Raw genomic sequence first — 16,423 nt, 5'->3', positions numbered from 1 at the left:
TAGGTTAAATGATGAACAATACCATGATATTTAAAAAAATAGTGAATGCATGTCCTATGAATTCACCCCACCATTCGACTATAAAATTTTGATTTTTGTTTCAAAAAGATTTTTAGCTTGTTTTTGATGTGAACAAATGTAATGAACACATCAGAGTTGCATTTAAATAGAAAAAACCTTATATAAAGACTATAATTATTGACAAAAATAAGATAATACTTGAAGTTTGAAATAGATATACTTTGTTACATATTTGACAGGTAATACATATAGTATTTTGCTGGATTGGTGCTGCACAATTATTTGCCTAATTGTTAGGCCCTCTACAATGCTGAAGAAATAGATTTTGAATGCCAAATGCATGTTGTTGTTGTTGATGGTTGTTGGAGCATTGTTGTTGCTTGTTGTTGAATGGACGACGATCATTATTCTGCCTGTTGAACCCATTATGTGTTGTATGGGATTGGATGGCTCATTGAGACTTAACTCTTCTACTAGAAGAAGGCTATGGAGTTCTTCTATAGTGACTGGTGCATATTTTGTATATGTTCTAACTGCAGTTTGGAATGATCTATAAGATTCTAGAAAACCTTTTAGGGTATATATAAGAATATCTATATCACTTACAGGTTCTCCATTTGTACCTAGTTAGAGTCCTTGATTTGTTTAATTTTTTATAAATACTCTTGCATTGAGAGTAGACCTTTCTTATTTTCACCTAATTGTTGCTTCAAATAAATGACATGGGACTAGGTAATGGTCCCAAAGCATCTCTCAAGTGCTTTCCATGCTTCCCTAGCAGACTTGACACGCACAGTGGATGAGATGACTATTTCTAAAAGAGTAACATTAATCTAGGATAGCACCATTTGATTCTTTTCATACCACTTATCAAAGGTAATATTCACTATTCTTTTATCACCTTCTAAGATGATTTTTGATGAATCAGAAGTACTCTCATCTACGATACCTGTTAATTTATGACCTCCGAGGATTGGGAAAAAAAGAGAACTCCATATAAAATAACTGTTGGAGTCAACTTAATAGGAATTAGACTCGCGATGTTTGCAATTACTAGAGGTGCGGCTGATGATATTTCTAATGTAGTAGCTGAAGATGATAGTCCTTCCATGACCTTCGGATGTTTGACGCCAAGAACAAGTGGCGATGAGTCCTATACGCTCTGATACCAAGAAAGAGAAGATTTTGGAGAAAGAATAAAAAATTTTTAAGAATGAAAATAGTGGTCGCTTTACAACTATTGTATTGTATTGTATTTATAGGCACATAAGAATACATATAGAAAGTTTGACCCAATTGATTTGGGTTTAAATTACAAAATTCAAATTTGAAATGCACTAGAAATAATAATCATGTTGGCATATCTCATGATCACGTGAATCAAGTGTGCTATCAATGGCTGATATTTAAAATTTAAATTCAAATTTGAAATGTACCAAAAATGATAATTATGTTGGCATGCTTATGATTATAGCTAGCATAAATTAAATCTGCTATATAGAGGGCCTGTTTAACCAACTAAACTATCTTCTATTCAGCAGAAACCAGCGATACATACGAATATAACAAACGTATATGCCCTTTTTATAGATAGGCTTCTAACTAGTGAAAGAGACAAAACAAGAAGAATTCATCTTTTATCACCTCATTGTAGGCATTATCTCTAACTTTTGCCCTCTCACCTCTCACCTCTCACACGTAGTCCAGCTCACCGTACACGCACCGCAGCCGAGAAACTATCAACCAAACCCATCTAATATTCCTATATGATGTCATAGCCAATTAATTGAACTAGCAAACCACCCTTTCTAACTTCCCTTGTTTTCTCAACAAACAAATCCGGCTAATACCGTTGAAAGAAGAGGCCTGGCCTCGTTGTTCTCAATGCAAGCGGAGCTATAGAGCTGGAATCATCGAAGAATATCCTCAAGGAACTTTCCAAAATCCTCAAGCCTCCCTTCTCTCTGTTCTATTAAAGCCAAGCTACAATACCCCTGTTTCTTTCAAGGCCCATTCCAGAGACTACATAACCATTGTGGCGAAAATATTATATCATGCACTCAACATCCTACCACCACCACCGCTTCCTCCTCCTACTCCTCCTACTAACCTTCAATGACGCCGCCATCGGCGACGGTAACGATACATCGTACATGGTCGCGGAGCAGCATGCACTTCTGACCTTCAGGGAGGCCTTCCGCCGCCTCCTCCTCGAACCCAGCTGGAATGGACCGCACTGCTTGCTCAACAGCTCCGCATGGCGCGGCATCAGTTGCCTTAACAACCGTGTCACAGCCATCGATCTCCCAGACTTCGGCCTTTCCGGCCGGCTCGACCACCCCCTAGTTCTCGCCAACCTCACGGAGCTGACCATCTTATCCTTCCGAAACAACTCGATCTATGGTGCCTTGTTGAACTTCTCCTTCAACCTTAAGCTCACAAGCATCGACTTCTCGATGAACATGCTCAGCGGGCTAATCTCCAAGTCTTTGCTATATCTTGATCGTCTGGAGTCTTTGCAGCTTGATCATAACATGATAGAAGGGGAAATCCCGCCATTGAATCAATCAAGCTTGACGGCATTGAACCTTTCATATAACAATCTAACTGGCCAGATTCCACGGACCGCCACCCTCCAAGCGTTCAACGAGTCTTCTTATCTCCATAATCCAGGCTTGTGCGGCGAGCCTAGTCCTATACCATGCCAAGACATTGAAGTGAACAGCCGCCCAGAGAAGGCAACTTAAGTAGATCACATATAAATTTCCCCACTGATGCAGAACCGGTTGCTGATCGCGGAGGACGTCGCAGCTGTGGAGATGTTTCAGCCGTGGATGAAGTCGCTGTTAAGGAAGAGTTGGGATCAACCATCTGATTTCCGTTTCGTGTAGTCAAGAGTCCTTCTGAATTGGAACTCTGTTTCGAATGAGTCTAAGAGTCTTTGTTTCTGTTTTAAGTTAGTTCAGGTTTGGTTTGTTTTATTTTCTAAATTCTGATTGAATCCCGGTTGGAGTAGGAGTCCTTTGTTTTGTTTGGGTTAAAAGGTTTCTTTGCTAAGATAGCACTATGGACAGTGTTCTTTATCTGAGAGTCTCCACCCTCGAGTTTTTTTAAGGTTAACTTTGACGGACCGGTTGTGAATGGTGGGGACAGAGAGGGGCACGGGCTTTGTTATCAGGGACTCGTGCTCGAGGGTGGTAACTGCTAGTGGATGTTAGCTCTCTTATACCACTGTTCTCAGAGCCGCGTTGCGAGCGACTTGGGCGAGCATTCGCTATGCTCGCCGCGTATTGCGGGCTGACTCTATCATCATGGAGGGTGATTCGGCCATGGTGATAGGTTGGATTCAGGGAGGTCCGTATGGTCTGGGTGGGGACCACCTCCTGCTTCGGGATATTTGGTCAATGGCTGGAGACGGGGTGGCGTTTCAGGCCAAACACGTTTTTAGGAAGGCCAATAGCGCTTATGTGGACTCGGGATGATGAGTTACCTAGGGCATTTCGGGATGTGTTGTTTTTTAATTTTATTGGATGTGTCCGTACTTGCGTAGTTTGACTTGCCTGCCTTAGCAAAAAAAAAAAAGAAAAAAAAAGGGCTAGGGCTGTGTAGCTTATATAAGGCATCGTTGAAGACCTTGAGTTCTTCACGTTCTTTTGCTTCAGCCGTCAATGAATGAAAACAGAGTTTTCCTTGCTTGAAATTTGCAGCACCTCCCCTGTTTGTGAATTCTGTTTTCCCTTTCTTTTATTTTGGTCTTCTAGGCCCATACTCCTTTTTGCTTTTATTATTGTAATCAAATCTGTTTGGTTCTTACCTCCTTTTTTTATTTAAATAAAAGGGGAAGGCCATTTTGGATTTGGAGTTGGCTATGTAACCTTTCTTAGTCGAGCACAAGCTGTATTGCTTGCTATTAAGAACTAAGTTTCTATGATATACAAAGTAATTATATATAGATCAACAGGAGGCAGGATAGAAACTTATGAAGAAGTATGCAGAACCTTTAGTTTCAATATCAACTAAACAACTGTCATTCAACATTTAGAAGATATAGTTAAAAGACGCCATTTTGGTCATTCCACATCAGAAAAATTCTTTTGCATCAGACAAATGATTACATTCTTGGAAACGACGATACACAAGAATGATTGCACAATAACTTCAGCATGCAAAAATAGTTTTCAAAAAAAAAAAAAAAAAGAACCCTTAGCATCCAAGCTTTTTGTTATAGCTTACCCAACGAATTTCTTCTAGCTTGTATTGAAGGTAAGGCTGCAAATGGGTCGAGTTGATCTGTGACCCGACCCGACCCACTTAGATCTGACCGGATCCATTTTAGAGGACTCGTGGGGCCGGGTCGGATCCTAAAATTAGACCCGTTCCATTTTCCGAATCGGATCTAGGTTTACTGAATTCAGACCCGACACGACCCAACCTGGCCTATTTGAAATTTGGATAATTTTGGATTTTCAATCCTACGACTCGACCCGACTCGATCCGAATTTGTAAAATTATCAAACTCGACCCGAACCGGACCCAAACTCGACCCGAATCGGACCCAAACTCGACCTGGATCCGGACCCGAACCACACCCGAATTTTTTATGTTGGGTTTAGGTTATACATGAACTCGATCTGGCTCGAATGACCTGTTGGGTCAAAAATTGTAGCGGTAGACCCGATCTTCTGTCGGGCCGGGTCTGGGTCCAAAATTAGGATCCGAACAAGGAACCAGGTTGGGTTCGGTCGCTTACGACCCTACCCGACTCAATCCATTTGCATCCCTAATTGAAGGCGTCATTTCAAGGTTTCCTTTATCATTTTAGTTGCCTTCTTAACGTTCCAATTTCTTGCCACCAGATATCTTGCAATTGATGCATCAGAACAATAAAGGGATAATTTGTCTGGCAATGCGCCTAATGATGCTCTTACCATACCAATCTACGATGGAAAATGAAAAAAACATTAAAATCAAGAGAAAATGGGATACATTACATACCAAATGAGAGGAGTGGTCTGGAGTGGAAAGCGAATTTCGTGCAAGAGAAAGCAAATCTATGTGATTTCAGTAGCTGTGTAGGCCAAGCTTCTATATTCAACCTCCATAGAAGATCGGGCGACAGTAGGTTACTTCTTAAAAGACCAAGAGACTGGATTAAGTCCAAGATAAATACAATATCTGCTTGTTGAGCGACGATCAATAAGGCAGCCAGCCCAATCAACATCACTATAAGCTTCAAGTTTAATTGGACCAAGTCGTAGGAAAAGCCCATGAGTGAAAGTAGCTTTTAGGTAATGCAAGATGCATTTAGCAGCAACCCAATGGTCCGTGGTTGGGGACTGTATGTGTTGCACAACTTGGTTTACTATAAAAGAGAGGTTCGGTCAGGTGAGGGACTAGTGGTGTAGCCTAATTTGGTTGAGGCGACTGGAGAGTTAATAGGTTTACATCCAAGCATTTCAATTCATTCAATGAGGTTAAAAGCATATTTAGTTTGAGATAGTGAAGGCTATGAGAAAGGCGACGGGCCCCACTACCAAGGAAACAAGTTAAGGGCCCAAGGTCTTTCATTTTGAAATGCAAACTTAACTCGATAATGAGAGTGGAGATGTGAGTGGGGCTATTACCAGTGATAATAATATCATCAACATAAACGAGGAGGAAAATAGAGTGGGAGCCCTCATGACGAATGAAGAGTGATGGATCACACCAGGATGTGGAGAAACCCAACCCAAAAGGTTTTGAAGCAAATTTCTCGTACCATGCTCTAGGGGCCTATCGAAGATCGTAGATATACTTGTGCATAAGGCAAACATCTTCCCGTATGAATCCTACTTCTTGAGTGTATAGATGCATTACATACGTGGACTGCTCTGGATCAACATAGCTAGGTGGTTGTGCCATGTACATCTTTTCTTGAAGATCTCCATGAAGAAAGGCACTATCAACATCGAGTTGGCAAAGAGGCCAATTGAAGGTGAGGATCAAAGTAACATGATACGAATATTGTTATGCTTCACCACATGACTGAAAGTCTCAATAAAATCTACTCTTGGTTGTTGATGAAAGCCTTTTGCAATAAGGCATGTCTTTGTACTTATCGATGGAAACCTTAGGATTTTGCTTGAGATGATAAATCCACTTATAGCCTACAACATTAGGACTGAAATGGAACAAGAGACTATGTAACAGTATGTTGGAGAGCGGTGAGTTCAGTATCTATAGTAGCACGCCACTCCAAAATTTTGGATGCTTGTGTATAGTATGATGGCTCAAACGAATGAGCAGCAAATGATACAGTAGGAACAGGATGTTTAAAGAAAGTCTTCTTTTTAACAATTCTATGTTGGGATCTTGTCACCATTGAATGAGTGCGGCCTGGGTTTGAGGTTAGTTGAGGTGGGCCAGATGGGGATAGATGTTGGATTAGGTTATATGATAGAATTATTTTGAGATTGTTATGGGTGAGTTGAATGGAGTGGTTGGGAAGGTTGACCGATAGACTCATAGCTGCTGGTAAAATGTTTAAAAGAAGCTGGAGATTTAAAGGAGAGCTTGAACGTTGGGCAACATTTTGGTGTGGCACCACTGGCTGAGGCGACTAGGAATTGAATGTGACCCACCATGTTGCAAATCTGAAAGTGATGGGGATAAGGGAAGAGAGATGATATTGCGATATGAGAAGAAAGACTCATCAAAGACGACATGTCTTGATACAAAATTGCGACTTGATTTAAATTCAAGTCATTGATAACCCTTTTGATTGGCGTTGCAGCCAAGAAAAATATAGCGAGAGGACTTAAATTCTAGTTTATGAGATCAATAAGGGTGAAGACAAGGATAACATGCACATCCAAAGGCTTTGAGATAGGTGTAGTTTGGTGATTTTTGAAATAAAATTTTATAAGGTGATATGTGAGGTGTAGGAAAAATGGGCAGTCTGTTAATAGGATATGCAGTAGTTAAAAAGACTTCAAGCCAATACTTTAAAGGTAAATTAGAGTGGGCCAATAAACTTAGAGCAGTTTCAACAATATAGTGATGTTTTCATTTGGAAACATCATTTTGTTCAGGCATGTATAGGCAGGTCAAATGATGAACAACACCATGAGATTTAAAAAAAATTATGAATGCATGTCCCATGAATTTGCCCCACCATTCGAATATAATTTTCATTTTTGATTCAAAAAGATTTTTAGCTTGCTGTTTGAAGTGAATAAATATAATGAATGCATCACACAGCCCCACCATTCGAACATAATTTTGATTTTTGATTCAAAAAGATTTTTAGCTTGTTGTTTGAAGTGAACAAATATAATGAACGCATCACACTTGCATTTAAACAAAAATAACATTGTATAACACTATAATCATCAACAAAAATAAGATAATATTTGAAGTTTGAAATCGAAGCAATAAGAGTAGGGCCCTATACATCACAATGTATTATTTTCAAAAGTTTAGAAGACAAGGAACTAGAAGGAGAAAAGGAGATATTTTGACTCTTTCCAAGTTGACAAGATGGGCAAATATTGTTGAACGACTTTATTGAAGGAGAAACTTTAGATAGGATTAAATGTTGTAAAGAAGAAGATGGATGCCCCAGCCGATGGTGTCATACCTCATCTGATACTCGATGCATGATAAACGATGTTGGAGAGATCTTCTTATTTGATGGTTGGAGTGGGCGAAAGGTTTTGAGTCTATTTTCAAGTAACCCGCGGTGGAGCGTCCTTCCCATAGGTTTGTCTTGTACTACAAAGCCATTATCATCATATGTGAAGGAATAATTGTTATCATGAGCAAATTTTTTGATAGAAAGTAAATTGGCTGATGCATTTGGATAGTGGAGGTTATCTTTTAATATAAATGATTAGGATGAAGTGTTAACATAAGAAGATCTAATGTATTTGATAACCAAACCTTCACCATTTACGACTTGCACATTATCTGAGCCTTGGTATGGAGAGTTGATGGTTAGATTTTCAAGATCAGCAGTAATGTGGTGAGTAGCTCTAGTATTTGTATACCATGTAGAGTCATTCGTAGGATGTGGTGTGGCCATCATTGCGGCTAGTCACTAAGGAGAATGTCGACCTTGGAAGGCAAGATCAAGACGATGATAGCAATTCAAAGCTGTATACCCAACTTTGTTGCATATTTGACAGGTAGGACGGATAGTGTTTTGCTAGACTAGTGCTGCATAATTATTTGCCTGATTGTTAGGCCCTCTACGATACTGTTGAAATCAATTTTGAATACCAAATGCATGTTGTTGCTGTTGATGGTTGTTGGAACATTGATGTTGTTTGTTGTTGAATGGACGACGATCATTATTCTGTCTGTTGAACCCATTATGTATTATGTGGGATTGGATGGCTTGTCGAGACTCAACTCTTCTACCAGAAGAAGGCTATGGAGTTCTTCTCAGTGATGGGCATCGGGCCATGCCGGGCCGGCCCGGCCCAGGCCCACTGGGCCACGGACTAAACGGCACGGCCCGCTCAGCGAAAAACCGAAGCCCGGCCCGGTCCCAGGCCCGTGGATTGGCGGGCCGGGCTCGGCACGGCACGAGACGGGCCGTGCCAGGCACGGCCCATCTCGGGCGCAAACGGGCCGTGCCAGGCACGGCCCGTTTGGAGCCGGGCCGTGCCTGGCACGGCCCGTCTCGACCCGTTACTGGCCGTGCCTGGCACAGCCCGTCTGGAATGAGGGGAGAAAATAGCCGTTTCCAACGGCTATTTTTGGTTTTTTCCCAAAATACCCCTCCCAACAATCCAAAAACGGCTAATTTGAGGGGTATTTTGGGAAAAAAGTTTTTTTGGAGTCCTATAAATACCCCTTTCCTCCCTCATTCTCACCACACCAAACCAACTATTCTCTCCTTCTCTACTACTACTATTTCTCTCTTCTAAAGTGCTCTTCTAGCAATTTAATTTTTAGTTTGCATTTAGCAAGTGTTCAAGTGCTACACAAGAGGAGGTTCCTGTTGAGAAGAGAAGGTCACTCCTGTTGAGAGCACAAGAGGAAGCTTAGAATCTCGGCTCTACCTCTGCCCTCTGACCTCTACTCAATTCCTCCTTGTGGTTAGTTTTTATTTTTTGCATTCATCAATTTAGATATGTCATCTTTTGAGGAAAGTCATTTTGGCATTCCTCCTGTTTCTGAGGGAGAAGAAACTAATCCCCAACCCTATGTTCCTAGTTCCTCTAGAACTAGTGAACCGAGTGGAGATCAAACCTCTTCTCGTAAGAGGACTAGTGCTGTATGGAATGAATTTGATAGAATTATGGTTGATGAAGTCTGGAAAGCAAAATGTAAAAAATATGCCAAACTTTATAGTTGTAGTAGTAGGGGGGAACAGGCCATTTAAAAAGACATCAAGAGAGTCATAGGATGCATGATTCTCATGCTCAAACTCAAAGTACCCTTAATATATAAGGGGGATCACTTGTAGGTAATTTTGCATATAATCAAGAAAATCAAAGAAAAGCACTTGTAAAATGGATAGTTAAGGATGAATTACCTTTTAGTTTATGTGAATCTTTTAATTTTGAAGAATATGTTCAATTAAACCTATAACCTGCTTACAAAAGAACTAGTAGGCGTACATTTAGAAGAGTAGCTATGACTAACTTTTTAGCAATGAGACAAAGTTTAATTGAAACACTCTCTACTTTAAATATAAAAATTTCATTAACTTCTGATATTTGGTCAGCATATGTAGGTAGTAATTGTTTTATTGCCATTACTGCTCATTATATTGATAATGATTGGCAATTAAATAAACGTATTCTTGCTTTTCGTGCTTTTGATTTTCCACATTCTGGGCAACAAATTTCAAATGTCATTTATCAAACTGCATGTTAATATAATATTAATGATAAAATTATGTCTATTACTTTTGATAATGCATCTAATAATAATTCTGCTGTTACATTATTGAAGGACTCATTGCATCCCATGTTAAATGGAAATTTATTGCATATTAGATGTGCATGTCATATCTTAAATCTTTCTATTCAAGCTGGCATGGGCATGATTCAAGATGTGATTTCAAAAATTAGAAATGCAGTTTCTTTTATTCATGGTTCAAGATCAAGACTTCAAGAATTTAAGGAACTATGTATAAATCATGGTAAACGTTTTAAAAAATTTAAACTTGATGTAATTACTCGTTGGAACTCAACATATAGCATGATACATGATGCATACCCATATAAAAACTTATTAAGTGCATATATTAATGATCGTGGATTAGGCTTTATATTGACTGAAACTGATTGGAATAAAGAAAAAATTTTGGAAGATTTTTTGCTTAGTTTTTATAATGCTACTAATGTTCTTTCTGGTATTTATTATCCAACTTCATGTTCATTTTTACAACAAGCATATATAATTAGTCAAAAATTTGCAGAACATAGATATGATGATGTTTTAATGCCTATTATTGAACAAATGGAATCTAAATGGAATGAGTATTGGGACAAGATATGTCCTATGCATAACTTAGCTGCTGTATTTGATCCAAGAGTTAAATTGAATGGCGTGCTAATTTTACTTGATGCATACTGTGAAATATAATTCAAGATCCTGACCTGCTAAAATTGAGATAAACAACTTCTTTATGATATTTATGCTATATATGATGAAAAAATTCATGGATCTAGATTCTCCGTACAAAGCTCTATTTCTTCTTCTAGTAGTTCTCGTTCATCATCTATTTTTTCATTCATTGCACAGAGAAAACACACACATGCTTCAAGTTCATCTTCATCTTCTTCATCTTTAAGTAGTGAACTAGAATTTTATTTACGAAATGATCTTCAGTCTGCATATGATGAAAATCAAATAGAGAGTCTAGATGTATTATCTTGGTGGAAGAGTGTTAAAAATCAATATCCTGTTATGTCTGCAATTGCACGCGATATTTTAGCTGTGTCGATGTCCACAGTAGCATCGGAATCCGCTTTTAGTGCAGGTCGACGTGTTCTTGACGAAAAGAGAAGTAGGATGACTGGCGAAACGGTTGAGATGCTTCTCTACTTCAAAGATTGGTTGGATGCTGAGGCGAGACTTCAAGATAAAGGTGGACATAATACAACATCCTCTGATGATGATGATACAAACACTACTGAATAGTGAATACTGAATCACTGATGATTAGTAAGATTTCTTATTTTTTTATAATTGTACATTTTTATTTTTTTAATTGTTAAAGTGAGTCATCTCTATTTTTTATCCTTTCTTATTGTATTCTGGAGGTCAGACCAAGGTCCAAAGTCCAAACCTCCCTTCATGTACCATTTTGATTTAAATTAATAAACTGGTAGGAGTCTATGCCAAACCCCCCACCATTAAGGTGGCTTTATATTAATAAATCCTTAGTTTTCAATATTTATTAGTTTATTAAAAAAATTATTTCCATTTATTTTAAGGGAGACGGGCCGTGCCTGGCCCGGCCCAGGCCCGGTTCAGGCCCTTATGGGCCGTTCCGGGTTGGCTCGCGGGCCATGCCCGGCCCAAGCCCTTATGGGCCGTGCCAGCCCAGGCCCTAATGGGCCGTGCCGGGCTCGGCCCGCGGGCCAGAAAATGGCAACCCAGCACGACCCCCTTTAATGGGTCGTGCCAGGCACGGCCCGGTACTGTAGCACGCGGGCCGTGCCAGGCACGGCCCGCTTCGTGCCGGGCCATGGGCGGCCCGGCCCAGTGCCCAACTCTAGTTCTTCTATAGTGACTGATGCGTATTTTGCATATGTTCTAACTGCAGTTTGGAATGATCTATAAGTTTCTGAAAAACCTTTTAGGGTGTATATAAGAATATCCATGTCACTCATAGGTTCTCCACTAGTACCTAATTAGTCCTTGATTTGTTTAATTTTGTGTAAATACTCTTGCATTGAGAGCAGACCTTTCTTAATTTCACCCAACTGTTGCTTTAGATAAATGACATGGGACTGGGTAATGGTCCCAAAGCATCTCTCAAGTGCTTCCTATGCTTTCCTAGCAGACTTGACACCCGCAGTGTATGGGATGGCTATTTCTAAAAGGGTAGCATTAATCCAGAATAGCACCATTTGATCCATTTCATACCACTTATCAAAGGTAATATTCAGTATTCTTTTATCACCTTCTAAGATGATTTCTGGAGCAGAAGTGCTCCCATCTACGATACCATTAATTTATGACCTCCGAGGATTGGGGAAAAAAAAGAGAACTCCACGTAAAATAGCAGTTGGAATCAAGCTTAATAGAAATTAGACTGGCGATGTTTGCGATTACCAGAAGAGTGGCTAATGATATTTTTGATGTAGTGGCTGAAGATAATAGTCCTTCCATGACCTTCGGATATTTGACCCCAGGAACAAGTGGCGATGAATCCTATATGCTCTAATACCAAGAAAGAGAAGAAGATTTTAGAGAAAGAATAGAAAATTTTTGAGAATGAGAATAGCGGTCGCTTTCCCACTGTTGTATTGTATTCTTTTTACAGACACATAAGAATACATATAGAAAGTTTGACTTAATTGATTTGGGTTTAATTCCAAAATTCGAATTTGAAATGCACCAAAAATGATAACCATGTTGGCGTTTCTTGTGATTGTTGCTTGCATGAATCAAATTTGCTATCAAGAGGGCATGTTTAACCAACTAAACAATCTTCTATTCAGCAAAAACCAACGATGCAGAGGTATATAACAAACGTATATGCTCTTTTTATAGATAGGCTTCTATCTAGTGAAAGAGACAAAAGAAGAAGAATTCATCTTTTATCACCTCATTGTAGGTATTATCTCTAGCTTTTGTCCTCTCACCTCTCACACGTAGTCCAGCTCACCTTACACACACCTTAGGCGAGAAACTATCAACCAAGCCTGTCTAATATTCCTATATGATGTCGCAGCCAATTAATTAAACTAGCAAACCACCCTTGCTATTATAACTTCCAACCTCATAAGCCATCACCTGTTTATAAATACCAGGAAGCGCAATATCTGTCATGTGCTCAACATCCTATTTCTCTTCAACCGATCAATTAGAATGGCTTCAGAACTCTTCAACCTTTCATGCCGCTGACCCATCAACGCAGCAACAAAAATATCATGTTCGAGAAAACTTGGGGTGAATGCAAAAAATCTAGGATTCATTAAAAAATGTGATAAATTCACCATTAAAAATTAAACAATAAAACATAAATTTTTTAGTATATTCATATGTTTACTCACGAAAGCAGCTAGCTTTAGTGAGGTGGCCACAACATATGATAGCATTATACAACCATCAAGTATTTTTTTGTTTTTTTAAATCCATGGATAATGCTTGAAAAGGTCATGAGTAGTTAAGAGTAGTCATAAAATTCATGAAGAATTTTAGAGAAGATAATCATTCAGCCAATGAAAAAGACTTGAATAATTCAAAAACATCCAATATCTAGACAATTTAATTTGTAAGCATTGGCAAGGCAAGTTAAGGTTAAGTCAGCTTAAAATCACCTGGAATTTGGAAATAACCATAAGTAAGTGCCGGAATTTTGCCCTTGAACTCACAGGATCCTGTCCATTCTCACAAAGAACTGACGACCTTGCATTTTTTTTTCTAACTCAGCACCTACAAGAAATTCAGGTCCGAAAGGGACAAATGCTACCAGTATAAAGCAAATAAACGGCATTGCAAATTGTTTCTTGCAGTAAGCTTTGCACCAGAGCAACAACTTCCCTTGTTTTCTCAACAAATAAATCCGGTTAATACCGTTAAAAAAAAGGCCTGGCCCCGTTGTTCTCAATGCAAGCGGTGCTATAGAGCTGGAATCATCGAAGAATATCCATAAGGAACTTTCGAAGCCAAGCTATAATACCCCTTTCTTTCTTTCAAGGCCCATTCCAGAGACAACCAACACGTAGCTAGCCTCTAAGCTCTCCATAACCATTGTGGCGAAAATATTATCTCATGCACTCAACATCCTTCCACCACCACTCCTTCCTCCTCCTACTCCTCCTACTAACCTTCGATGATGCCGTCATCGGCGACGGTAACGATCCAGGGTACATGGTCATGGAGCAGCAAGCACTTCTGGCCTTCAGGCAGGCCTTCCGCCGCCTCCTCCATGAACCCAGCTGGAATGGACCGCACTGCTTGCTCAACAGCTCCGCATGGCGCGGCATCAGTTGCCTTAACAACCGTGTCACAGCCATCGATCTCCCAGACTTCGACCTCTCCGGCCAGCTCGATGACCCCTTAGTTCTCGCCAACCTCACGGAGCTCACCATCTTATCCTTCCGAAACAACTCGATCTATGGTGACATGTTGGAGTTCTCCTTCAACCTTAAGCTCACAAGCATCGACTTCTCGATGAACAAGCTTAGCGGGCCAATCTACGATTCTTTGCAATATCTTGATCGCTTGGAGTCTTTGCAGCTTGATCATAACATGTTAAATGGGGAAATCCCGCCATTGAATCAATCGAGCTTGAAGGCATTGAACCTTTCATATAACAATCTAACTGGCCAGATTCCACGGACCGCCACCCTCCAAGCGTTCAACGAGTCTTCTTATCTCCATAATCCAGGCTTGTGCGGCGAGCCTGGTCCTATACCATGCCAAGATATTGAAGTGAACAACCGCCCAGAGACGAAAAGAAGTTTGTTCTCAGATGGTCCAATTGTAGCCGTTTTTATATTGTTAGATATTATCGCACTAATCTTTTTGGCACGGAGCATCTTTGTTCGTTGTATGAAGCCAAAAGAGAGCAAGGAAGTGAAGGAGAAGAGTTTCGAGGTAGAATTTTCTGGGTTGGATGTGAATAGAGATGGCTTGGCAAGTGAGGAAGAGAGAGAAGTAGTGAAAGAAGTGAAGAGGGAGATAACCTTTGTAAGGGATGTGGGTGGTTTTGATCTGGACAGCCTTCTGAAAGCCACGGCTGAGGGGTTGGGGAGGGGGAGCTTCGGGACTAGTTATAAGTCTATTCTCCCTGATGCGCGGGTGATCGTGGTGAAGAGGCTAAGGGAGCTAAGCCCATTAAGCAGCGAAGAATTCTCGAAGCAGATGAGAGCTCTTGGAGCCATGGAGCATGCAAACCTATTGCCTTTGCTCGGCTTCCATTACTCCGAGAATGAAAAGCTTTTATTCTTTAACTTTGCACAAAATGGCAACCTGTTCGATCGAATCCATGGTAAGATTAACTAATCATTTTTTGCTAGATCATCGAGGCAATCGTACTAATTTACTCATTATTAATCACCAAATGATCATCTCCATAAGCAGGAGGAAAGGGACCGAACAGAATTCCATTCAAATGGAGCTCGAGGTTATCGGCGGCACATGGCGTGGCTCAAGCAATGGAATACTTGCACCGGAACACCAAAGGATCGATACCTCATGGGAATTTAAGATCGACAAACGTTCTTCTCGACGAGAAAGATGTTGCCTTGGTTTGTGATTATGGGCTTATCTCCCTCTTCCCTCCATCGCTGGCTGTCCGAAGGATGGTGTCGTATAAATCACCTGATTATAAGCAACTTGGAAAAATTTCTGAGAAGACTGACGTATGGAGCTATGGATGTCTCCTTCTCGAGCTCCTAACAGGCAAGATCTCCGCCTACACTGCACCAGAGGGGATCGAGGGGGTGGAGCTGTGCCGTTGGATCCACCGAGCAGTTCGAGAGGAGTGGACTGCCGAGGTGTTTGATGCTGAGATCTTAGTCGAGAGGTGTGCGGGGAAGGGGATGATCAGGTTGCTAGAGATTGCGCTATCGTGCATCGAGATGTCGCCTGACAAACGGCCGGAGATGGGGGAGGTGGTCAGGGAGGTGGAGGGGATAATAGCAAGCGATTTCGATACCAAAGAGGACTCGACGGGCAGGGATATCTCCACTGCTGCTGGTTATTCTCATACCTGAAATCCATCCAAGATTAATGTAAAAGTAGTAGTTCTAAGATCGGCATCTATGGTATCGTTTTACACTGTATGTTATTTTTAAATGACGTTGTCTTTCATTTTCAATAGTTTTGCTCCTGGATGTGAAACTTTTGTTGCTTCTGTTTATACGAGGAGAAATATATTTGTTGCTCGCTGTCTGTTAGTATTCATGACTTGTTTAAAACAGCTGTACGTGTATCTCTTATACAAGTGATTTATAAGTTATAACCTAGCCATTTCTTGTACCTGGATGTAGTTTAACTCCAGAGGTTCAGGTTCTAACTTCTGCCTTTGGAGCCACGGTAACAAAGGTAAGTGGGAATATAATTGGCTCAAAGAAAATGGGGTTACCCATTGCTCAAGGACGTACTTCGTACTGGTGCGAATCATCGTCAGATATCTGCCATGGATCTAGCATTTGCCACCCTCGCTGAATACAATGTTCTATAGACAAGCAACACACCAATATCCAACAATTTGATAAAAAAT

The 16,423-nt window shown here is 40.3% G+C and overlaps 1 protein-coding gene across 1 annotated transcript; it reads left to right on the top strand.

Annotated features, from left to right (window-relative positions):
- The first annotated feature begins 14,064 nt into the window (after positions 1-14,064).
- On the top strand, positions 14,065-15,914 carry LOC103720324 (leucine-rich repeat receptor-like protein kinase PXC1). Its single transcript, XM_008809968.4, has 2 exons — positions 14,065-15,187; positions 15,280-15,914. Exons 1-2 carry the CDS (start codon positions 14,065-14,067, stop codon positions 15,912-15,914), a joined length of 1,758 nt encoding a protein of 585 aa, XP_008808190.4.
- The last annotated feature ends 509 nt before the right edge of the window (positions 15,915-16,423 follow it).

Source organism: Phoenix dactylifera, chromosome 7 (assembly GCF_051530095.1).
Source record: "Phoenix dactylifera cultivar Ajwa chromosome 7, Ajwa_hap1_PhDact_Kaust_v1.1, whole genome shotgun sequence".
Lineage (NCBI taxonomy): Eukaryota > Viridiplantae > Streptophyta > Magnoliopsida > Arecales > Arecaceae > Phoenix > Phoenix dactylifera.
Note: the sequence above shows the minus strand (reverse complement) of the source record. Positions and strands in the feature narration are given on the sequence as shown.